At 46.3% G+C, this 24,701-nt stretch overlaps 2 protein-coding genes across 2 annotated transcripts in view; one reads left to right on the top strand and one right to left on the bottom strand.

Moving 5' to 3' along the window:
* Positions 1–9,377, bottom strand: part of COLGALT2 (collagen beta(1-O)galactosyltransferase 2) — a 46,588-nt gene extending 37,211 nt beyond the window's left edge. Inside the window, exon 1 of the mRNA XM_054285729.1 lies at positions 9,214–9,377. The gene's annotated coding sequence lies outside the window, so the exon portion shown is untranslated. The remainder of the gene's footprint in view (positions 1–9,213) is intronic.
* Positions 9,378–12,976: 3,599 nt separating this feature from the next.
* TSEN15 (tRNA splicing endonuclease subunit 15) lies at positions 12,977–24,455 on the top strand. The gene is made up of 4 exons (XM_054286059.1): positions 12,977–13,152; positions 13,785–13,866; positions 15,199–15,334; positions 24,019–24,455. The coding sequence occupies exons 1-4, from the start codon at positions 12,997–12,999 to the stop codon at positions 24,221–24,223; spliced, it is 579 nt and encodes a 192-aa protein (XP_054142034.1). The 5' UTR covers positions 12,977–12,996; the 3' UTR covers positions 24,224–24,455.
* Positions 24,456–24,701: the final 246 nt, after the last annotated feature.

The raw sequence follows: 24,701 nt of genomic DNA, 5'->3' as shown, positions 1-24,701 counted from the left end.
TATGCGGTTCCTATGCTAACATATATTTTAATGTCTTTTTTAAATTAAGATTTTTGTTAGTCTAGTGTAGTGACTTTTGCATGTAACTGCTGTGCTTTTCACTGAACTGTAAATATTTTTGCCATTGTCTTTATGAGTTATGGTGTTAATTACAAGTTCTGGTTAGACTAAAGGAATGTATTTGTTGTCTTCATGTAAGAAAAAGCATTTGCAAGAGTAAGAACACACCCTCAATGAACCACAAGGGAGGCTCCCAGCATTAAGGACACACTCTGGGACACCCCAAGGAAAAGGCAAAACAGCTCCCTGGAGCACAGAGCTCAGCACCTGCTCTGGAAACATGTTTCCATCTCACTCACACACTTTGTTTTTCTGGTTCTCTTTTTGATGCAAAGAGGATGTAACATTCCTGCTTCCTCACAAGAACTGGGTATGACTGATGGACAGAGAAGAGTCTTGCTGCAAAGCTTCACTGGCCATGTTCCTCTTTGCCTCCTAGACACAAACTGTGGGGACAGAACAGACCTCTGGCAGCTTCTCCTGTCCAAAATCACATGTCCCAGCTGACATCTTTTTATGACCTGCCTGAAGCAGGCTTTTGGTTAGTTAATGATACAGCAGTCCAGCTACAGGACTTAAGTTCACTTGGCTGAAGTCTGGTAGGGAATAATTTACATGTTTGAGCTAAAAACCAGAGGGAAAAAAATCAACCAACCAACAAGAAACCCAAAACCCCAACAAAGGGTTTGCATTTGTCAGAGTTTTAATCTGACAATTCACAATTAGCAGTTCAAAGTAGGAATGCTGGAAAACAGCCTTTTTCTCCAATCCTGAAATGGTTTGGGTGAGAAGGATCCTTTAAATGTCACCCAGTCCAACCACCCTGCAATGAAGAGAGAATCTTCAACCAGACCAGGTTTCTCAGGGCCCCATCCAACCTGACCTTGAATTTTCACAAGTACCTTATAAGAATGACTGAAAGTACTGAGGAAATAGCTAACAACCTTAAATTCTCATTCTAGCCCCACAGGTACAACACAGCACCCATTTTAAGAGCAGATGCTGAGCTGCTAACTGAAGGTTCTGACCTGCTAATTGAAGAGATAAGCACCTGCTATCAGCTTCAGGATATAAACTAACCCTTCACTGGTAATACAGCCTCACTGTTGCCACTGGGTAAAGTTCAAACCAGGCTGCAGCCACACATAGCCTTGCCCTGTGCAGAGAGATCAAAGAGCAAAACTAAGCAAGCAATCCTTTTAGAATCAAGGGAAGCCTGAACTCTGTACACTGTGAGGAAAGGACAAAAAAAAGCATAATTATAAATAATGTTTTTCTTCCTTACAGGAAAAAAATCTTTAAAGAAGCAAAACAAAAAAAAAATCTAACAAAAAAATCCCTTTTGGAGCTGAAGCCTTACAAAACTAATGTGAAAAAGCTTAAATGAGCCCTACCATGGCACTGTAGTGCCACATGGACTCCCGCTATCTTCTGCTTCGGCATGAATTTAGATCCTCATGAGTTCCAGGGGGACAGCCTCAAAATCCTCCTCCAGATCAAGATCTGCTTATCTTTATAGCAGGTGTGCCATTCCTATCAGTCCATCCAGACAGAATGAAATAGCTGGAAATCTATTTATTCCATGTATTATAGCCACTCAGGCACCACGGATGATACAAAGATCTCATCAACACCTATGTTTTAACAGATCCCTGGAAAAAGAGCAAGGACAGACTTTGGTGAGGGCATATTTCCAAAACAACATTATCAGCTTTCATGCTCAGTTTTACCTGATTCTACAGTTAGTTCCATGTTAGAAAGGGGAAAAACCACACTGACTACTTAAACAGTTGGTCATAATGAAAGCAGCCTTCACTTCTGAGTAAGCTTTCACTTCCCAAAATGTCTAACAGCTACCTCAAATAAACAACCACTTCTCCCAAAGAAATACAAGAAATTCTGCTTCATAGGCCATTAGCATAATTTCAGTCCTAGGCACTGAATTCAGTCTCTGAAATTTAGCTGGTTTTTAGCAGTGCAACATCATGTCAAGAGGAGGAACAATGTGTTCTGTTGCAAAACTTTATCACAACCTAAGTGGTTCACATAAAACTTTCATGACAGAACTCCATTTGAAAGTATGTAGCAGATCCATAGTCAAATGGAAAAAGTTTAAAATCAAAATGCTGTTATTAGTCTCCCTGTCAACTTCTGCAGAATGAAAACTGGCATCATTTTACAGTAACAAAAGTGCTCTGGCCCAAAGACACCAGATACACAGACAAATGTTAATGCCTACACACACAACAAAACTAATCACTTCATGCTTAAAATCTGGTTCAGGCACTGTATGAGGCAAATTGTACACAAAAAAAAGGAAAAAAAGAATTGTATTTTTATTAAGTATGAATTTATTAGCAGTGCCACATGCCTGTATGAAGGAGCTGAGCATTCTACAGAAAAGGGCAGAGAATCCACTTCATCAGAGAACACCAAAAATTTTTTGATTCCTATCTCTCTTTACCCTGAAATTTTGGTGCATGTGGGTCCCATTTAGCTGTAGTCCACCCTTGGCCATAAGCACCATCAACATGTACAATGCTTGACCAGAATAAAGGAAATGAGATGCACAGAAATAGACTGCAATAATACCAAGTCTGAGACATCATGCCACAGGAAGGAAATTCCAGGTTCTGACAGACAGCACCCCACATCATCTCGGTCCTCCCTCCACCCTGCAGCCCAGATGGGCCTCCTGGGACGAGAGATGGCAGCAGTGCTGGGCCATGCTCTGCACACCATGTGCATCACAGATCTGGTTTTAGGCAATCCTGACCCAGTGCAGGAAGATTTTAGTCCCAGGGGACTCAGATAAATAATTGCAGGTATGTGATAATTCATGTAAGAGATCAAAAGCTCTTCCATCCCTGGCTCAGCACAAATCCCTGGTTTGGTCTCCTCACAAAGGGCCCTGCCAAATCTCCCAGGGATTGACCTCTCTCCAGCTGCACTCAGTCACCTTGGGTCCCTTCCTCAGCAATCTGGCAGTGACCAGACAGCTTTCTGAGAAGATGATGTGTTCCATTTAACAGAAAATTGGAAAGAAAAAGGAGAAAAAGTGGTTCAAACAACAGCCTTTATCCCAAAGGTCTGCCACCCTCAGCCCACATGAATTTCCAGGATAGTCCTTGACAGTGACAGGCTGCCCAAGGATTGCAGAGTCCCCATCCCTGGAGACATCAAAAGCCTGAACTGAAACAGTGCTCTGCCTTCACCAGAGCTGGCTTTGGGAGCAGCCAGCCTTTGGAGGTGTATCCCAGCACTAACCAGCCCAGGAGATCCATGCATTAGCTCAGGTGGAGAAGCACTGGGCAAGGGGAAAGGGCTTTGTCCCTGTAACATGAAAATGACAGCAGGAATTGGGCAGGTTCCCCCTGGATCAGACCAAACTGATCCCTACTCCCAGATTCACCAGAAATGAGGAGCTGAAATAGCTGGTGTACAAGCAAAATTGACTTCTTTATTATTATTTTAAAAATTTTTTAGATTTTTTTTTTGAGGAGGGGCAAATTAATAGGAGCATTCAACAGCCAATATTGGCTGCAGCTGGTCCTTGGACCCACAGCTGCCTCCCACCTTCCCCCCAGCTGAAGGAGGTTCAAAAGACAGGTCAGTGCACAGCCTGGGCAGCCTGGAGTGGATGAGGAATCCCAACCCTGTGGGAAAGGCAAGGAAGGGATGAAATGGGATCCTGCCCTGGGCAGGAATGAACTAGATGAGTCCTTGAGGTCTTTTCATCCCGACTTTGTACATATTAAAAGAGACCAAAAAAAGCTTGAAAGCTAGATCTTCCTGACCTTTGAAAATATCCAAAGGCTTATCATAAACAACAGCCTCTGGTACTGAATTCTGCCTGCTGTTTCTTTTGGGCAACAGATTATTTTATTGGATTCCAGTCTCTAAACCCACAGCCTGCACTACAAGGCACCAGGCAGCCCATGACACAAGGGACAGACACACAGATAACAGGGTAGACCCCTGTCTCAAAAGGTGGGTGCCAAAAGACAGCAGCCAAAATAAATAGCTGCATTTTCAGAGAGACAGACCATGCAGAATTCAGGCATAAAAAAAAGATTAAACAAACACACACAACGTACTATGCTCACTAGTGCCACAGAACTCCTACACATTTTAAGACATCAGTTTTATGGTATTATCCCTGTACCTCTGGAGGGCTATTTATTCATTTTATGGTGATAACAAATTATTTTTGCCTTTTTTCTTTTATCCCAACATTCACACTGCTGTCTACTAGACCCCAATATAAAGTGTGGGACAAGATGCTTTTTAAATGTCATCAGAAAAGCATCAGAATCTGGCAATTTGTGACTACAGCAGGGAAAAATAAAGAAACTCCTGCTACCCTGCACATTGCCATCACACAGCTCACGCCTCTTTTATGGCTTCTCTGCAGAACTGCACAGTTTTTAGCTGAAGAGTGGTTTGTGTCTTGCCATGCAGAACCTCAGCAAGGCACAGAAGCAATTTTTGGCTTCCCTTCAAATGTTTCTACTGAGTAATTTCATGGTGCCATTTGCTTCAGTTTGCCAAGACTGAGATGAGGGAGAGAAGCCCAAAGGCCAAAAAAAAAGTGATTATGGATATTGGGAACAGTTCTTTAGCCTTCTCTGGTTTTCAATTTTTAAGTAATTTTTCTGCATCTTGGTGTAAAAATGACCTTAGCAAGGAAGTATTTATAACTGACATTTCTTGATTCCTCTATCTCCAGTCTTGATAAATTCAACAATCTCATGTAGGTTACTTTACCCTTCTACCCCTATTTCCCCAGCAAGAAATTGGAAGTATTTACTCCTATTCTTTCTTTTGATGCAGTCATCTAAATGCAAGTTCTCTGCCAGCAAGACTCTCTGCAACATCTTGCACAACAGGAACATCACCTTAATTGCATTTCTAAAGCTGTGCAAATCCCATCTTACTCTTGCCCCCTCTTAATCTATGACTGTTATTAAAACTACATAATAAATAAATTTAAAGTATCTACAAATACAAACAGGAAACTAAATCCCACTAAAATTCACTTGAAATTCACTAAATCCCATTAAAATTCACTTGAAAAAGTCAATTTCACTTGTACTTGGCTATGATGAGCCAAGTACAAGTGAAATTGACTTTTTCAAGTGAAAAGTCAGTTAATTTCTAAAACCTATGTTTTACTATTGCCAGATGGAAGTCACAGCACAGGTGAGCACGCCTGAAATGGATGCAAAACACCAGTGGACAGAAGCAGGAGAGGCAGAGCCAGCAGACTGGAATGTCAGCATTCCTAAGTGACTAATAATGACCATGAAGATTAAAGTGACCTCGTTGTGCAAATGGAGACAAGGACAGAAAACACAGGGTGCTTGAAAGCCAACATTTCTCTGAGAGTAATAACAGCCATTAAAGTTTTAAATGATCCCTGCATCTCATTGGAGTTTGCCCTCTATGTGGAATTTTTTCACGTTTGAAAAGTAAACCACAAAAGAATAAGAAAATGCTCAGATATCATCAACTAGTTCCAGTCTAATAATACAATTATGAAATACAATTATTACACTGATCTCATCAGCTTCTATTTTTAGCTTCAACCAGTTCTTTTAAGTTGAAACTATTTCCTCACTGGAGCTGTGTTACAGTACATCCACTCATCTCTCAACTGGGATTTATCCCATCTTTCCACCTGGCTCACTATTGTTCACATTATCACTTCCGAAATATAAGTATACTCTGATCCCCAAAGCAGATTTTCAAGCACAAAAGGACCTAATTACTGCTCCCAAGCACCAACTCATTTATGCAGGCATTCCATCCCCAGGTTACTAAGAGAGGAGAGAGCAGATGACCCACTAGGATGAAGCAGAAGATGAAATTACAGGCAACTTTCTTTGCTATACCATCACTTAATCTGAGACTAAGGAAAGTGAAAGGCAATGTGATAAACTGCTGAATACACACACTTTCAAAAGGCTGTCTATTGCAGCCAAGACGAACCTTCCTGACAAGCAAACACTCCGTACCTGTAACTGACCAATCTCAAATAAACACTCAGCATTGATAAAGCTCAAAACAAAACCCCACAACCTCGCACACTAAATAAAAGAGGGTTGGGGCACACTGACACTGTAACTTCTGGGTCCCTCTTGTCCAAGATAAAGATCTCTTTCCCTCCCTTTGCAGTTCTCCAAACCCAGCACAAACAATGCTGAACACTTTCCCTTCGAGTTTCCCAGCTGTGCTGGGAGCTCAGGGAGCTCTGGGAGAAGCCCAGCCACATGAGCAGCACATCAGAAGAACCTTTGTGGCTATAAAAAGCTGCACTTACATCCCACAGCCAGGTTCTCTTTTCAGGTTCTCTCCTGTTGTGGCACTTGGGTCCCACAGCCAGGTTTCCTCTTTAGGCCTCTCCTGCTGTGGGCCTCAGCCTGTTTCCCTCAGCGCGGGGTATTTGGGCTCGGAGGGGACAGCTGTGACCCTTCCTCCTCCACAAGAAGGGACAGCTGCTCCCCTCAGCATTGCACCTCCATGGTGACATGGGACCAGATCATGTTCTGTGGCCAAAGCAGGAGGCTGCCATTCCCCGTGAAGCAGGGGACTGCCATTCCCCCTGGCCTGGCCGGCTCCAAGGGCTCCCAGGCCACCAATGGCCAAGTCTGTCAGCAGGGCCAGCACAGAAACCTGAGCTGTCCCACAGAAATTCCCAGCTGAAGTCACAGCACAATCCCGGGATGACCCTGTCCCCGGCAAGGACAGCTGGGGTTAACACAGGCCAGGGAGCAGCTCGGATGCATTTCCTGATTCCCGGGAGGGAATCTCGAGGAGGGAAGGAAGGGTTTAACTGCACAGCCATGGAGGGAAGGAAGGGTTTAACTGCACGGCCATGGCTCCTCCGTGCCAGCTGGCCCCAGCCCAAATGGCCTGCAAGGCTCATTAGGAGCCGGCAAGCCCTCCCAAAGCTGCTCACAATCACTTTCAGAATTAAGTCATAACTAAGAGCAAAGGTAAGACTTTTGCTCAGTATCAGGGTAACAAAGCTTGGGATTAATTGATACAGACTACACAAAAGAAATTCAGTGTCTGCTTCAAATTCATTATCTCATAACCCATCTTTACTGTCACTCATAACGCTTCCCTCCTAGAAATCTGTCAGAAGAATCCACTGCTCAATTTCAGCCCTCCAGCTACACAGAGAGAGCATATGGGAGCTTGAGAGATGATTTACGGTTTCAGTTTTCATTCTCAAGATCTATGGTTGGGCATTTTAAAATGCTGACTTACTCAAGAAAACGCTGAAGTAGGATATAAGTGGCAATGGAAGAATGCAAGTCCATGACAAACATCACTCCCCTGCCCTCCTATCCCAGTAACACAGGGACACAGGTAAATCTTGGCATTCATCTGTTGAAAGGACTGTCTCTGAAACACAAGATGCTTCCAGAAACGGTCTGAATGGTTTTACTTGTTCTCAAGAGACTTTACAGATATCGTATGTGAGCTTGCTCTGAGTGGGTACTTTGTGTCCTGAAGATTCTGGAAAAGCTCAAGTCTTACTGAGGAGCAGAACTAAACCTCTCCAAGGAACCACTGCCACCCCACAGGTACCTCTCACTCTCTGTGGCAACTCAGAGCATCCTCAGAACTTCTCTTCCAGTAGCTGTGACAATTTCAGTCACTCTCATTTTATAAATCTTGACATTTTCATCAGCAGATTTTCCAGCTTAGCCATGCCTTGTATCTGTGTGCAATCCTCTTAAAAAGGGAGTGATTTCTTATAAGAACCTTAGCATATTTTAAGCTAGGTTAAAAGTAAGTCCCCACAATACTTTCACACAATATTGCAGTGACCTTAAGTCTAGTGAGGATAATACAAGTAATGTACTAAAAAAGTTGTAGAGTTAACCAAATATCTGCAGGACTTAAAATCCCCCCCCAAAACTTATTTGCACTTGTACAGCAAGAGGCGTTTTGAGATATGCTCTGCTTTGGTGATCAGGACTGCACCTACAACTCCCACAAGTTTTTATAAACACCAAGCTCAGCTGAATCACAGGCCATGTGGGGTCTGATAATATCTGGTTTTATACACATCTGCTATGAGGAAATCTCAACTGGCAAAATTCCTACTGTTACAAATGAATGAGGAGTCACAGATCTACACAGAGAGGAATGTGAATTTACCCACTGCTACACACCAGCTTGTGATTCCACACCACACTTGTGTGGCACCTCGAATCTGGCCTGATAGCACAACTTGCTTTTTACACCTGCAACACGAAAAGAAGGGGGGGGAAAAAAAAGAAAAAAAAGACGAAGATCCATGCACTGACGTATTGCAGAGCCCCGTACTTGGAGACAAATTACAGCCATGTTACTGAAGCACACACAGAAACATCTGTTTAATGACATTTCAGTGATGTGACTGAGGGGCAGGTCCTCTCCACGCCCCTTCAAAGTAAAACGAAACTTTGACTTTTTAAGTTCACCACAGACTTCAGCGAACTTTTGATCAGGCTCTACAGAGAAAAAATAAACTCTGTTTGGGGTTCTTCCAAGCGATCCTGTTCCTCCCAACACTTATGTCAGGATGAAACATTATTTTTTTCCTTTGTCTCCTCGCAAAGGCAGATTGACCAGTTCCCAAACTGCTCCAATTCCTCCATCCCGACCCCTGTTTGACCGCCGCAGCTGCCCCCATGCTGCGATTTCTGAATACATCTTTTAATCCATCTTCCAGCCTCCAGCCTGGCAACAATGCTCCTTTCAATGCCCACCAGCACCTACCCAGCCCGCCGCTCCCCAGCCCTGGAACATCCCGAGCAGCTCCCACAAAGCCCGGGATTTACCAGCCGGGAGCCGGCCCCACGCTCTCCGTGCCTGTGGATTTGGACACATGCTCCGGCGCTGAATGTTCCCAGGCTCCAGGCCAGCTCTGCTGGGATAACTCATCTCCCTGCGGCTCCCGGCGGAGACACCGCGCTGCCGACACGCGGGGGGACCGCGGAACGGGGGCCGAGCTCTCAGCTCTCCCCGGCCGCCACAGCACAGCCGCGGCTCCAGGGCTGGGCGCAGCCGCCGCCCCTCCGCGCTGCCCGGTCCCGCAGAGTCCGCAAACCCCGCGGAGCCGCCTCTCCCCTCCCCGGCCGCCCCGACCCTTACCAGAGCGCGATGCGGCTCTTGGGGTAGCTGAGCCTCTCGATGCAGCCCAGGACGTGCGGCAGCGTGTGCGCGGCGTTGCGGGCGAGGATGGCGAGCAGCACGGTGGGCTGCAGCAGCGGCGACTCGGGCAGCGCGGGCTGCTCGGGCCCCGGCGGCTCGGGCGGCTCGGGCGGCTCGGGGGCGGCCCCGCAGCCGCGCAGCAGCGGCGGCAGCAGCAGCAGCAGTAGCGGCGCGCTCGCAGCCATGATGGGCGGGCGAGGGGCAGCCGCGGAGCCGCCGGCAGGCAGAGCACAGCGGGCTCCGGAGCAGGGAACGCGGGAGGAGGAGGGGCAGGCTCGGCACGGAGGAGGGAGAAGGGGAAGGAGGAGCCGAGCGGCGCCGCCGCCCGCCCTGCCGGCCCCGCTTACCGCCCCCGGCGCCGCCCGGACCCCGCGCTGCCGCCGCGACCCCAGGTGAGAGCCGGTGCCCACCCGGGAGGCTGCGGTCAGCGCAGCACCCGCCGTAAAAGCTGCAAAGCCCTCATTTCTCCACCCGAGTTTGGGGCTTTAAAGAGGCTTTCGGAGTGTTGCTGCTAACGCTGAGATGTCCCTTTGTTCGAGGCTTACGTGAAGATCTCACCCTCATCCTTTCCACGCAGGTAGGGAATTAAAGTAGGTCTGAGCTTTCATATCAAGAAGTTTTTGGCAAACATCCGCGGGATGTCCGTACGGAGCAGCCGCACACCCCACACCCATCCCACGCTGCAGGAGGGATGCGCTGCTCCAGCTCGAACGCATCTGGAAGATTAATATGGTGGAGTCATAGAAAGGACCTTCAGGACAATCTCATTCCAACCCCTTGCCATGGCAGGGACACCTTCCACTGTCCCAGGTTGCTCCAAGCCCCATCCAAGCTGACCTCGGACACTTCAGGGACAGGGCGGCCACAGCTTCTCTGGGCACCCTGTGCCAGGGCCTCTCCACCCTCACAGGAATGAAATTCTTCCTAATATCCAATATAAATGTACTGTCTGTCAGTGTAAGGTTGTTCCCCTTACATCCTATCACTATCTGCCCATTTTAAAAGCCACTCTCCCTCTTTTTGTAAACCCCTCTCATATACTGGAAGGGGCTCAAAGGTCTGCCTGGAGCCATCTCCTCTCCTGGCTGAACAACCACAGCTTTCTCAGCACCTCTTCTTTGAAGATAGGAAATACAGGGAAGATTTTTCCCTCTACTTCATTGACTTACCCACCATGGAAATGTTCCCATGAATAGACTGATGGCAATTTAGCATAAAAATACATAAAACATATTCCAGCAATTAAAATTATTGGGTCATGATCTTAAAGGGGGCATAGTAATTACAGTTCTCTTAGAAGTTAATAGGATTTGGGCATGCTAGACCCTTTTCAAGATGAAATCTCTAATTAACTCTAAGGGCCCCATCACAGCATATTTGGGTTTTACTGTGGAAGTTTCTCCAAGGTGGACAGACCCACTTTGAGCAGGTGTTGCTGTTGGCTGTGTGCTTGCAACACTTAAAAAGGAGGAAACCTTTAGCAGGCAAACAATTGTTTAATTATCCATAGTCTCACTGTGAATTGCTTGCATCCAGGCAGTAAATATAAAAATATACACACTGACATCATATATATAGAGTTAATACTTGCTCCTCTTTGCTTATAGAATCTAATTTATCACACACACCAAATTATATTGTCTCAGTTTCCTGAGCAGATGACTTCCCAAAAAGGATCATTCTAGGAAACTTCAATAATGAGTCTTCAGGGGTTATAGAATCATCTGCACTAAAATTTGAGAAACTCTCTCAGTTTGTCCTCATCTTCCTGGACAATTAGCACAAATGTGTGGCTCCTGTTTGCCCTTCAGATGCCTTTATAATTGTCCTTCTAGAATGATACATTAATGAGGCTTTTCTGTGATGGTTAGTTTGCCACATGTTGCTTTTATGCTTGGATTCATTATCCAAATAGAAGGAGCAGCCTTGCAGCGGGTGGGAGGTGATTAGAGTTCCACAGGAGCCAGCCCCATCCACACACACGGAATTCCCCTGCTGTCCCCGGGAGCATTTGGAGGGTGGGGACTAACCCTGCCAAATTGTTCTTTATATTGAGGGGGAGGGCTGGAAGCTGGCATTTTCCATCCATGGACACTCATGCTGGGTCACAGGCCCGATTTTAGGATGTTTCAGCAGAAATAAGCCCCTCCTCTGCCTGCCTTTGCCAGAGCTCTGAGTGCGCCTTTCCCCTGCGCAGCTCTTGATGTCCTCAGTGAAATCTAAACTACCTTCAGCTCTTTTCACACTCCTCTATTTTGGGAGCAGCATCAGAGCCATAACGATTTGCTGGGGGCAAATGAAAAGACTCCAGCAGCATCCCAAAGCCAGTGATTTGCTCTCCAAAGTGATGTTCCCTTGCTCACACAAATCCCTGGGCTGGCTGGCTGCCGTGGAGCACAAAGAGTGAGAGCAGCAGAAGCCTGAAACATGAGATGTTGTTCTTCCATGCAGAAGGGAAAGGAGTCAGCTCAGCTTCATCTCTCACTCCCAGTCACACACAGCTGGGCAAAGTTTGGAGAGCTCAGGTAAGCTGTTACCTGACAATTCATGTCATTCCAACACCTGTAAATGTGTATGACTCCATGTCCACATACAAGGAAATCTGTACTCATTCTGACTTCTTTCTTGGTGACCAAAACTATATCCTGTGGGGTTTTTTAAGCTCAGACTCCATCCTGCTGTGACAAGACAATGAGCCATTCTGTGATAAAATATTTTAGCTTTGGGGAAGAAACGGCTTTTTGCACATGTAAGTCCCGCAGAAATCAATTTAATCCATTTGTTTCAGCCTCCTCCTATGTAACACCAAACAAGGAGATTCCAGCTATGACAGCTGTCTCTGGCAGAGGCATAATCCCTCGGTTTGGCAGGTGACAAATTCTCTCTGAGGCAGATTTCTTCTAAATTGTTTCCCACATTGAGGAAAACAGAGGTTCCATCCTGGTGATGTAATTGACTCATATAGAGATTGATGTGGATCCATCTCCTTTCACTTGGTTCTTCACTTCTAAGAACTCAAATCCATCCAATTATTTTCCCAGCAGCTGAGTGAACCCCTGTTGCCAACTCTTCCATGAAAGTCTTGGAGACTGGATTTTTTTATCCATCTAGCTATCTATTCTGTGCCCAGGGAACTGAAGTGCTGGCTAACACAATACTTTATAAACAGCCAGAATGGCTGCTCAGTTTACCACAAAATTCCTTGAATTAGATTGGCCCAAATATGACTTCATGTGCCTACAAACCACGCACAATTTATGTTGCATACATAGAGACCAATTTTCACTGATGCCGTATTATAGAATAGCCACTGTTTGAAATTCATCAGAAGAGTCACCGAGGCAGATGGAGCTGAGATAGATGGAGCTGATAAGCCAGACCTAGGACACTTGGCATTAGGCAAAGTCAAAGATATTTCTAATGAAGCAATCCAAGGTGCTTTTAATGGCAATACCTTGAAGGCATGTCCCTTATGCAGTCTAGCAAAGCTCTGGACACTGCAGATTGATAACGCTTTGGAGCCTTTAAGAGAAGGGACCGTGAAAGTACATGTTTATATATATATTTTTATATATGTTCATATACATGTTTTATATATGTTTATATGTATATAGGTAGGACCGGAGCGGCGGCGGAACGATCGTGGCGGTGCGGCAGTTTCCGGGAGCGCTGTGCTGCGTGCGCCGCCCGGAGTGAAGCCGCGTTGCACACAGGGAGGGCAGCATGGAGCCGGCGGCCGGGCCGGGCCGGAGGGGCCTTTGCCCGGCTCCGGGGGGCACCGATCCGGGCCAGGGCTGCTCTGCGGCCAGGAGGGAGGAGAAGGCACAGGGCAGCTGGTCAGGGGCGGCTGGCGGCAATTGGATCACGGCTCACCCCACGGTAGGCCGGGGCGAGGGTCCCGCTGTCTCTCGGGGGTCCCGCTGTCTCTCGGGGTCCCGCTCTCCCGGCCGGACCCTGCAGGATTCTCCCCTCGAGGTGCACGTGGGGTCCCCCCAGGAAGGTTCTGCAGGGAAATTCCCATCTAATCGATGATATCGGGTTTATCGAGGGGGGCTCCGGCCCGTGGGGTAGCTGGGGAATGCCACTGCCAGCAGGGGAGGAGGTTTTAAATCATGGGATCCCAGCTGGGAAACGTAAATGCCTTCAACTTCGACTCCGTCTTAATTTTTACCACACCGAAAACATGGAGGTGTTTAATTTGGCCATCGTGTTACGTTGTGTTGCAGCAAAAATAGGTACAATTATATTTACCCCAACACAGGTAAAATTCCACAAAGCTAGAGCTGTTCCAGAAATAGTTGAGACTCCTCTTGTGTTTGTTTATTTTGCTGGCTTTTTTAAGCTCTAAAATATGGGGAATGTGGAAAAAGGAGCCTTTGAGATACTGTCAGGAAACAAATCCTGCTTTTTGATTGCCTTCAAACGGGTTTGAACCTCCAGTGGGTCTGCTGGTCTGTGCATTCTTAGTTTAACCTGTGCTTTCATTCATTAATGTTCCTCTCTGGTCTCAGTTCACAGAAATGATGTCACTGGATGTGTCTGACAGCACTCAAGTGTACGCTGCCTTTTTGGTGTACCTGGACCTCCTGGAAGGTAAATGGGGGAAGTGTCTGCATCCCAACCAATGCCTTTGCCCTTAGAGCTGTTAAATTCATTGTTTGCACTGGGACAGGACCTTTCCTTCCAAAGGCTTTGCTGCCCATTTTAAGAGTTTTGTGCTGGAAGTTTCTATCCTGTGCCTGCCTGGAGGCTGTGCAAAGATGAGGATCTGTTTCATCCAGCACTTCCAGGTGCAGGTGTTCAGGGAAAGGGCAGTCAGCAGGGAAATAAAAGCAAAAGAGGAGTAGGGGAAGGAAAAGGAATGTAGGAGGGTGAAGTGACAAGTTCAGTGGTTGAGCTTGTAATAGTCCTCACCTGCAGATTAAAGTGAAATTACTCAATCACAGTGTTTCACAAAAGTCACCATTCAGCACGTGGCTGAATGTTGTGTGCTGGCCTGTTTTGTGCTGGAATGTTTTCTGCAAAGGGCAGTGATTCCTCTAGCAAAAAAGATCATTTGCAAGTGTGGTAGTAGTAATTTATAACCATTGTAGTAATATGTAACAACATAGTAATTTATTCATTAAATTATAGGGTTTGTGCTTAGGGCCATGGCTGGTGGAGGACCTGGCAGTGTCAGGTCACTGCTGGGACTCCCTGATCTTGGAGGGCTTTTCTGGCCCAAATGGCCCTGTGAAATCCAGTGTAGTCTGCTGGTGTCTGCTCAGAGTGGAGCAGAGTTATGTGATATATAAACTTCTGCCTGGCTTCTTCCAAGTTGGCTTTATTGAAAAGGGACTGTGAGTAGGCAGCCAGCCAGGCTAAGAAAAATATTTCAGTTTTGCTTGGAGCCTGGTGCTTCTCAAGGTCAGGGAAGGGAGGGATTGTACAGTGCAGGAATTGCTGTGTCTGTTGCTGTTACACCTCTGAAGAAAATGCCTTAATAGACTTCAGAAGAAGATTTCTGTAGTTCTGCAGCAAAAACTTCATCCTTATCCCTTCAGCAGGAGTTTAGAACTGTGTATGATCACTAACCATGCTTCCAGCACCTGCTGCTTCACAGATCAGGGTGCTGAGCCAGGTGACTAAATCTCTGTGGTTTTATCTGCTTTGTGCCTTCTGCAGAGCAGCTTTGTCAGACAGATCCCTTCACCACCCCTCAGTGCAGCTCTGGAGCCAGCAGGCTGCTCCTGCTCCTTGGATTTCTTTAGCAGGATTGCTTCTCAGGAGGGGGGTTTGGCAGAGGAATGGAATTTTCCTGTAAAGAAAAGGGGGAAAAGGGGGAGGGAAAAGAAAACCTCAGATGTTAACTTAGACACTGCATTTGTTATTTGACTGATAAAAACTTGTGTTTTGTGTTCTTTCATCCCCAACAAACCTTTCTAGGGAGGAATTGGCACGAGGTGCAGCCGGTGGGCGTGGCAGAGCTGCAGCTGGTGTGCTTGCATGGCCGGGCCAAGGAGCAGGAGGGGCTCCAGGTGATGGTGCCAGTGCCTGCTCACATCCTCATCAGCCATGACAGGTGAGGCTGTGCTCACTGCTGGGGTCACCACTGACAGAAAATGGGGCACAGGGACATCTGACAGGCTGGGCATGGCTTGGTCAGGAGGGGAAGGAGGAGGAAATGGAGGAATATCAGAGGAAAGCAGCCTCTCAGCCTGTAAGCAGAGTTATTTTGGGTTCTGCAGACACACAGGCAGCTTGGAACATTAGGGAAACCTCATCTTTGCCTCTCCCTGTCTGGAAGTGGTTCTTGGAGGTCAAGCAGAAACTGATGCCCACTGATAAACACTTCTTGTTGTCTGGAGTTGCATATGTGCTAGGAGATAACATGGACACCAAAGTATGTGTTTGAGAGACAAGGTTAGAACACAAGGCCTTCACAGCTTATGTTTTGAACATTCCTGTGCTGATTTTGTACTCTTGGAAATGTGTGATGCTTTCTGAGTTGCTGGACTTGAAAGGACCTAAGAGGAAAGCAATCTTCTTGGAGCTGCCTAAGAATCAGCTTTTTTACTGTCAGATTTGTGGATAAGCCTTGTATGGTTTGCTTTGCTTTAGTTTTCAAACTATAATTTGGCTACTTTGAACAGGAAACTCCTCTCACTTTACATTCAGAGTCTCACGTGCCTGTGATTTTTGGCTTGATTTCCTCACACATGCAGGAGCAACTCTTCAAGCAGAAGACAGCACAGCCATGAATTTGTTACATTACAGATATTTTCAGCCTAGAAAACTTCCACTTCAGTAGTTTTACAGTCTCTTTTAACTGGCCCTTAGGGCAGCCTCAGACACAGGGTATGATTTGCTCTCTGATAAAGGCTGCCTTCTCTGACTGGTGTCTGCCATGGTGACTCTGAAGACCTGAACTATTTCAGTGGCATCACAGGGTTGTACATTTTTCAATTTCTTCTGTTCCCACTCCTGCTAGCAGCTAGCTTAGGGCTGGCTTTACAAATCTTACTGGTTTTTGCTGCTTCCTCTTGCTCTGTGGGCAGCAGCCTGACACAGTGGTAGGTGGGTAATTAATTGCACTTATTAGATGTGTGTGTGCACTCTAGGAGTGATGTTCTTGCTTTTTATTTTGGGTTTTGGAAATGAGAGATCAATGTCTTGCTAACAGACTTTTATCATCATTTTACTGTTTGTTGGGTGAAGGGGAAGAAAATTCTTTACTAGGTATTGATGGGGCTTAGTACTGGTTTTATGTTGAAAAAATATTGTATTTGCAAGTATTGGTCAATCACTCCTGAGGGCTTGGAGATATGATCTCCTTAGGAGAGGAAAGCTGCTGGGTGAAATGCTGGGTGTTTTTCAGCCTGTCTGCAAGCAGGAGATGTGTGTGTGTGTGTGTGTGAATGAAAGGGACGTGCTGCAGCTCTCAGCTCAGAGGTTTTAGGGGAAATAGAAGGCAGCCAGTGAGCATGTGGGATCTTTGAGGAATTCCACCTACATGCTGAGCTCTTATGCTTGGTTAGTATAGTGTGTTTCCACCTGGGCTGAAAACTTGGATTCCTGGCATTGGCTAAAGGCTGGGAGTATGTTCTGATTGATTTTTAATGACAGGTATTCCACTGCACGCATGTCCTATCTTACTCTGTGTCATTGGAGCCTTTCATGGGGAGCCTCTGCACTTGTTTGTTCTGTGGTGATGCTGTTTGCTCTGCCTCTGGCACCAGTGTGTCTGGAATCCAGTACTGGAAGGATGTGTGGTGGAGAGGCAAAGAGTGAATGCATCACATTGATTAAAAGTACAGTTTGTAACAGGCTTTGCTGCAGAGCAGTGACACAGGCTGTGTTGTCACTAAAATGAGCTGAATCTCAGGCTGCAGTGCCAGCTGTGTCCTGTCTGTGTTCAGTAGCCATGGATGTTGTCAGGCTGGGAGATTGTGTTTCTGTTCAACACTTGTGTTTGTGGTGTTGAAAGTGCATCTGCATTTTGATCAAAGCAGCACTTTGTGGTTTTGTGTTACCTGCTAAAAGCAGGGGAGGAGGTATGAGCACAAGTGAATGCAGCTTGCTTAGTGCTGAAAATAAGCCCTTAAAATAAGCCCTTCCTCCTTTGGGAAGGTGAAAGTGTTCTGTCTCTATTCTGGGCCTGGAATTGTGCTAGCTGCAAAAGAAGCCAGTGACAGCAGCATTTATGGGCAGCACTTCCTTGTTTAACCAGTAGGGTTTGGAAGTGACACCTTGAAATCAGACTTCATCTTCATTCTGCTCTGTGTTTTTATTATTGGTAGAAGAAAGAAAGTGATTTGCTGGAAAATAATGGATTTTAGCACTATGTATGTGCTAAAAAAGATCTCACATTTTGCCAATATTAGTCAGTCACTCTTGTGGGCTTGGTGTTCCAGAGATATACAATGGTGGTTCTCTATTTGAAATCCATGTCAGCCAAGCTCTGCCTTCCCAGGTGTCTCATGGAGTTCCCAACTTGGCTGCCACTGAGAAGTGTGTCCTTAAAAGGCCACAGGAAAGTTGCTGTGGAAATTACCAGCAGGACACCTGGGCAAATGACAAATATGAGTGCCCTACAAAAATTAAAACCTACTCTATGTTTTTTAGCCTATTACAAAATTTCATCATGTCCAGTTTGAGCATGACAGATAAGTGCTGTAGGTAAAAGCTGTTCTGCTTCCTAAGCTCACTGTCCACTTCTGCAGAGCTGGGTTGAAGCTGCTCGTCCAGCTGTGGCAGGACAGCAGCACCCTAACCCACTAAATTACAGAATTATGGGCTGTGGAACCCACTGACTTACAGAATTATGGGCTGTGGAGCAGAGTCTTGAGAAGTGGCTTTGTGCTCTGTGTGCTCTTCAGATGAAGATTGCTGAATCTTCTGTGAGCAAAGCCCTGGGGAATATGATGCAATTTCTGTCAGTCTTGGCCTGCTGTGACCCACACAGAGCTGGCTGAGGCTTGGAGAGCCTCTGAATCCAGGAGGATTCCTGCTTGTGGGAGCAGTTTGCAAGTACATAGGCTGGGGTGTGTCTGCTGCTCACTACAACACCTCAGAGCATGCCAATACCTCGTTGTCCATTCCAGAAGTGTGGCTCCCCACTGTGGAGGAAGCAGTGAATCCTGGGAGTGCAGAAATAACTTGCACAAACCCAGCTCAGCAAGTTAGGAGAGCTCACAGTGCTGGCTGTGAGCTGGATTTTCAGCTAGCCTGGAAAGCCTTGAGCCTTCAGGGAGGTAGGTCCCAGATCTGATGGAATTGGGCACTGCCTGTCCTAGACAGATAACTCTGTCTAAGCAGAATGTTGCAGATAAACTGTCAGATTAAATGACATGTCACTGCTCTGTTTGTATTTTGTGTACAAGCGCTGTAAATGAAGGATGAAGTTGCCTGAGGTCATGGAGACCTGTGAAGTTTGGGAAAGGCTTATTCTGTTAAAATGCTGACTTACTTTAGGAGAAAGCAATTCATAAATGTTTTTTTTAAGGCTGATAAGCATCTTGAGAAGGAAATCTGAGGATTGGAATTTACTGTCTTCAAAGTCTGTAGACTGTGAAATAAATCTTGCTGTAAACTGAAAAATCCTGTTATTTTAAAGCACTGGAAGTGTGATGTGCATCTTGCATCCTCTTCACAGTTTTGTCAGTAACTCCCTTACTAAAAGCATAATTTACTCATGCAGTAAATCACACATTGAAAATATAATTAGTGGCTCCTAAGTGTAAGCTCTTTATTAGTATTTTATTTAATTTTTTAGATTTAATATTTTAAATTAGATTGCAGCTCCCACAGCAGAGTGGGTTATGCAGTACTTTGGCTGAACATCCAGTATTAAGTGTGTCCTGTAGAACTTTGCTGAACTTTGATACCTCCCTCTTGTGTTGTTTCTCTTGTTTTCTTCTTGAACTTCCATGGAAAAAGATCTTTAATATTCCTCAGGGCTTCAATTCCTTCTCCTGACCAGTGTGGCATGTAGTGTTTTATTTACATTTATTTTTTTCTTTCCATTACAAAAAACTGAGTAATGGAAAGAAAAAAATAAATGTAAATAAAACACTCCATGCATTCTTCTAGCATTCCCTGTTTGTGTGTTTTGGGAACAAATCCCCAGGAGCAGTGCTGTGCATTTACTCCTCCTCCCAGCCCCTTGTGCTCCTTCCCACATATGTCAGGGCACTGGGTTCATGCTGCCTGCCCTGCAGCAGGGTCTGGAGCAGCATTGCTGGTGCTGAGCTGTGCTGAAGTTTGCAGTGCTGGCTAAACCCAAGGAATTGTGCTCTCTGGGAGGTTCCTGTGCCCTGCTGCTGGGACAATGGCACGCTCCAGTGCCTGGGGTAATGATCTCTGCAGGGGCACAGAGGCCAACTTGTGTGCACTCTGCAGCCCTGCCTGGCCAGCAGGGGAGGGAGCTGGTCAGGCTGGCCGAGCCTGCCAGGAATTATTCATCCAAGTATAAAGGGCAGATTGAAAGCCTTTGGCTTTTATGGGATGGAAGGCAGTAGTTCCATTTCAGCTCAATGGAGCTCTATGCAACCTCCATAAAAGTGCCCTGAGCTTGCAGAGGGATGCAAGCGTGGGATGTGTCTCTGAAATGCCCTTTTGTTGATCACAGACCTTACTGCTTGAGTTCTTTATGATTCTGCCCTTGGTTGATTTTTGCAGAGTCAGCTGAAAGCTCAGGGTCAGCAGCCTACACCTGGTTCTTTTTCCCAGAGAAAAGAAGAATATTAGTCTGTTAGGAGCTATTGGGATATTGGGAAACACAGCATAGATCTCTGATGGGTGTTGAGGGCCTACATGGTACAAAATTAAGGTAGGGGAAGGATGCAACATTCTCCTCTGCTCTCTGGATAGATTTGTATGGATTTTCTTGTTTTGTTTTGGGATTTGTTTTATTTTGAAGCTATTAATTGCCACAGTAATAGAAGATAGGGTCAGCTCACTGCTATCATTGTTTGAATGCAGCAGTAATGACAGATGCAGGATGGCATTGCTAGTGCTGTTCCCTTAGCTTGCAGTGCTCTTTGCAGAATGTTAAGTAAGTTAAACCTGCTCCTATGACTAATTTTTTGGTAGAAAAAGACAATCCCTACTGACTCTAGTCTGGAGATAGCTGGGAAGCCTTTTCTGAGCCCTTTTTCTAATGCAAAGTGTTTTAGAAATGCCAACTCTTTGGAGAACAAATTGTTTGAGGTGAAGTCCTTTGCATCTCCTGAAGCGTGAGGTGAATGTGAGTTTGTTTCCTGGGTGGAAAATGAGAGCTTTGTCCTGCTTGATCTGGCCTAGTGGGAGCAGATCTGAATTTGAGTGACCGTGCAGCTGAGCTTTTACTGAGACCCTGCAGAACAGCAGGAACTGTTTCTCAGCTGCACCTTTTCTCTTGTCACGTCTCCATTCTGCTGAAAACTGGCAGTGCAGACAGTGGAGTGGGCATGCTGGAATTCCTGTGGAAAATGAGGACCCAGAGAGAGCCAGGCCATGCCAAAGGCTTGACCCCACAGCTTCTGTGGGGCTCACACTGTTGGAGCACAGCTGGGGAGCCAAGCCCAGAGTGGTCATGGGCCCCTTGGTGTCAGTGTCCATCAGTTATCAGTAATTCCAGAGGTGTCCTGGCACAGCTGTGACTCAGGGAAAGGCTGCTCAGGGTGCTGGGGAATGTAGGTGGTCAAGGCTGTTGGCATCTGCCAGACTGCTGGATGCACTGAATTCCTCTGTTCACTGATGCTTGACACCTTCAGAAATGTTAAATCCACTTTTAATTAAGCAAATTCATCTTTTATGGCTGTCTTCAGCTGTATGGTGTAGCAGATTGTACTGGTCACTGAGGAGCTTATTGGTAGCCATTAACTGGGGAATTTAAATCAGAGTATGGCTCTGCTGGGGGTGTTACCACATGGGCTTCCTGCCTAGGACTTTATTTCCATCATTGACTGCAGCTGTTTGGGAGATGGGCAGCCTTGAAATAAAGGGTTCCTGCCTCATTTAGGATGTCCAACGTGCATTCTTTGGATTTTAGAAGGCCAACAAGGCTTGATGCTTTCCTATTTTTCCATAGACAGTATTTGATGCATGAAAAGGATTACAAAAGCTCTACCTTTCCTGCAGCATTGCACCTTCCTGCTCGTGGCAGGCAGCAAGCACAGTAAAATCAGAGGTGCCATGGCTCCTTTGCAGTGTCTGCTGGTGCAGAGAACATTGTGAGCAGGCTGGACACAGAGGCTGCTGGGGATGCCTTCAGGGGAGGAGGGCAAGGCATGATGTCTGACACAGACTTCCTGAATTCCAGAGCTTATCCCTCTAAAAGATAGCCTCTCAGCACTGTGCAGATGTGCTGCAGTGCACTGTGGATGCTGTGGTATGCATGAATGACAGCCCTTGTCTTGGGGCTGCCTGTGGAGGGAGGGGGAAGGGGAAAAGGGGGCATTTGCACTTGTCATTCCTCATCTGTGGACAGCAGAGCTAGCAGATCATCCTGATGCAATGGATGTGTGTCTTTGTGCCCCTTACATAAATCCTGGAACTCCTGTCTCCTGAAAAGGAACAAGAAATGGCATTAATCTGTTGTCAGGACCTGGCTGCTTTTGGGATCGTGGGGCATCTTCAAAGTCCTAGGTATTAAACAGGGGGAAATAAAGTCTCAGGTGTTTGTGCTTGGCAGTATAAGAAGAAATCATGAGTTATCAGAAATGTAGATCTAAAGCCTCACTGTTCCATTTCTTCTCCTAAGAGACTATCAGGAAAACCAGTGACAGGTATTTAAGAAAATAGGAAGAAGCTTCTGCCCTGGCTGACAGGTGAATCCAGGCCTCTGCCTGAGTGTGCTCAGATACAGCATTGTCCACACTCAACACAAGTTTTCTTTGGCTCCCAAAATCTCTCTCCTGGGAAGCTATGCCCTTTAATTTGGCATGTTATCATTAATTCTATATTGCCACCACAGGAGCAAGAGAAATCAATGTCCACTGCTTCATGGATAGTTCTTCCCTCACAGGGTCTCTGCCAGCAGTCTGCCTGCTTAGAGCTTTCTCCAGACCCTTGGCTGCTGAGGGTGCAGAGGCCCTGGCACAGGGTGCCCAGAGAAGCTGTGGCTGCCCCTGGATCCCTGGAAGTGTCCAAGGCCAGGCTGGACAGGGCTTGGTGCAAACTGAGATAATGGAAATGTCCCTGCCCGTGGATGGAGCTGGATGAGCTTTGAGGTTCCCTCCAGCCCAAATAATTTCATGATTCTGCATGTGACAATTTGATTCTTGCTCTCTGCATGTGTCAGGAAGGATGTCTGTAATCTTTTCCCAGGCTCTTGTCCCCTGCCAGGGCTTTGGCAGGACATTGTGGTGCTGGGGGTGCCTCTGCACAGAGGCTGGAAATGACAGGAGCCAGAGGTTCAGAGCACAGAATAAATAAGTTACCTGCCAAATAAGCCTGCAGACAGAGCTGCTGAGGTGAGCACAGGAGTAATGCCCCATTACCTGAAGGAGTCTCTTGCAGTGTCTCTCCTCTACCAGTGGCCAGCCCAGTCTCTGTCACCTTATTTGTTGTGTTGTTAGGAAATGTTCTGATGTGTGAGGGCTAGGATAGTGCTTTTCCCAGCCCTGGTATCTCTGTGGCATGGAGTAAATGTGCTGTGTTGCCTTGCTGTGTCTGGGCCAGTGGTGCAGCAGGAGGAGAGGCCCTCCTGAATTTACCAGGCTGGATTATGCGCAGCTCAGAACACAGATGGGTCCTTAAGAAGGTCATGGGCTTAACGGGGAGCCTTTCCAGGCTGCTGCTCATTCTCTGCCACGTTCCATTTGGCTTTTATTAGAGGATCAAAGGGGTTCTGAGGGAAGATGATGATTGAAGTCTGAAAGCTGCTGCCTTTAGACAGCCCTGGCCCCAGAGCTGCCTGTGCTCTGCTGGGTGAGCTCTCCAGGGTGCAGGAAGCCAGGACTGATTATCCTGGTGCACAGCTGAACTCCCCCTGGAATGTAACCTGTCCCAGCAATCTCAGAGGAGCCCTCTTGCACCTGACATTGGGGGCAGGGTCTGTCTGTGCTCACCACACTCCTTCAGAGCTTGCTCCCCAGTCAGACCAGGAATGCAGGGACTCCAGGGATCAGTGCTGTCCTGAGCTCTGAACCGTAAAGTAACTGGCATGTTACTCTTAAAATAAGCTAAACAGGAAAAATTGCATAACTTTGTCTTGAGCTTTTAAGGAAGACATTATTTGGGCTGACTGTTCTGAAGAAGAGCATTAGTCTTGTGGCTTCTAGTCTAGACAGGGAGGTAGAGAAACCTGGCTTGGGCTCCTGGGCCTTCCACAGGCTGGCAGAGACCTGTGGCACAGGGACTGGCAGACTTACCTCTGCAAATGGAACACATCTTAATTATTCAGTTCTCCAACTGAACGCCAGGTGTTACTTAATTAGATTTCTTATATAAGTCTGCTGAAAACAGGGCCAGTAGAGATTGCTGTGCTGGGATTGTGGTGGATGAGGGATGGCTGAGGGATGTGCATGTGAGTGTACCTAAACAAAGCTTAGAAGCATGTGTTGAGCCATTTCCAGCAGAGCTGTGTGTAACTGACTCTGTTATTTTCTTTTGTTGCTTGATTACACAACTTTGGATTTTTATTAAAACAGATATTATGCTCACTTTAGTGAAGACAATTTTGCAGAGTGAAAACAGACTGGATAAAAATGGTGCTATTCTACCTTTGTGCCATCCCAGATGGTTGTGGATTCCTTTCTAAATGTTTTTTTCCTCTCCTAGGTTAAGGGAAATACTGAAGAAAGCCTCTCTGCCTGCAGAGGATCCTGACACCCTGCTGTCAGTTACCTTGGCCGTAGTTGAGACAGACTCCACAATAGTCTACTATAAAATGACTGATGGCTTTGTAATGCCAGATCCTCCTGGTGATACTGAAGATGTGGATAATAAACAGTGGAGGAAGAAAAGAAAGAAACTTTTCAAATGATTGGGGCAGAGAAAACAGAACGTTTCTTGAACTCCTCAAACTCAAACAAATGCAGGAACTGGTGTATGTGAATAAGTGGTGAGCTAAAGTCTACCTTGGCATATCAAGGATGTGTTCAGGGAGAACAGAGGCCTGTGCAGCTGCACTGTGATGAAATGCCATTTGAGGTATGAAGTAAGTCATGCTTTGACACACATGAGTCCTGACTAATAAATACTTTTGGGAAGTGTTACAGGCTGTGTTTCCTCTTTATCTGGTCAGGCACATAACAGAATAAACACATCCTTACCCATGCTGTAAATATTGGCTACAGGTAAGTCTGAAGGGCTTGAAGTTTTGTAGTTTACAGTGTGTCTTTGTCTTAGCCCTGTCACAAGCACTCCTGCTGCCCTCCAGGTTACATTTCTGAACTTTGCTTTCTTCCCTCTGCTTTTGGAGAAAAGGCTCTTCCACAGAAACACCTTATTTTAATTTTTTC

Source organism: Melozone crissalis, unplaced genomic scaffold, assembly GCF_028551555.1.
Source record: "Melozone crissalis strain CALT ecotype California unplaced genomic scaffold, PUWL_Pcris_2 ptg000045l_1, whole genome shotgun sequence".
In the NCBI taxonomy this organism is placed as follows: domain Eukaryota; kingdom Metazoa; phylum Chordata; class Aves; order Passeriformes; family Passerellidae; genus Melozone; species Melozone crissalis.
This window is presented reverse-complemented; position numbering and strand designations above follow the sequence as displayed.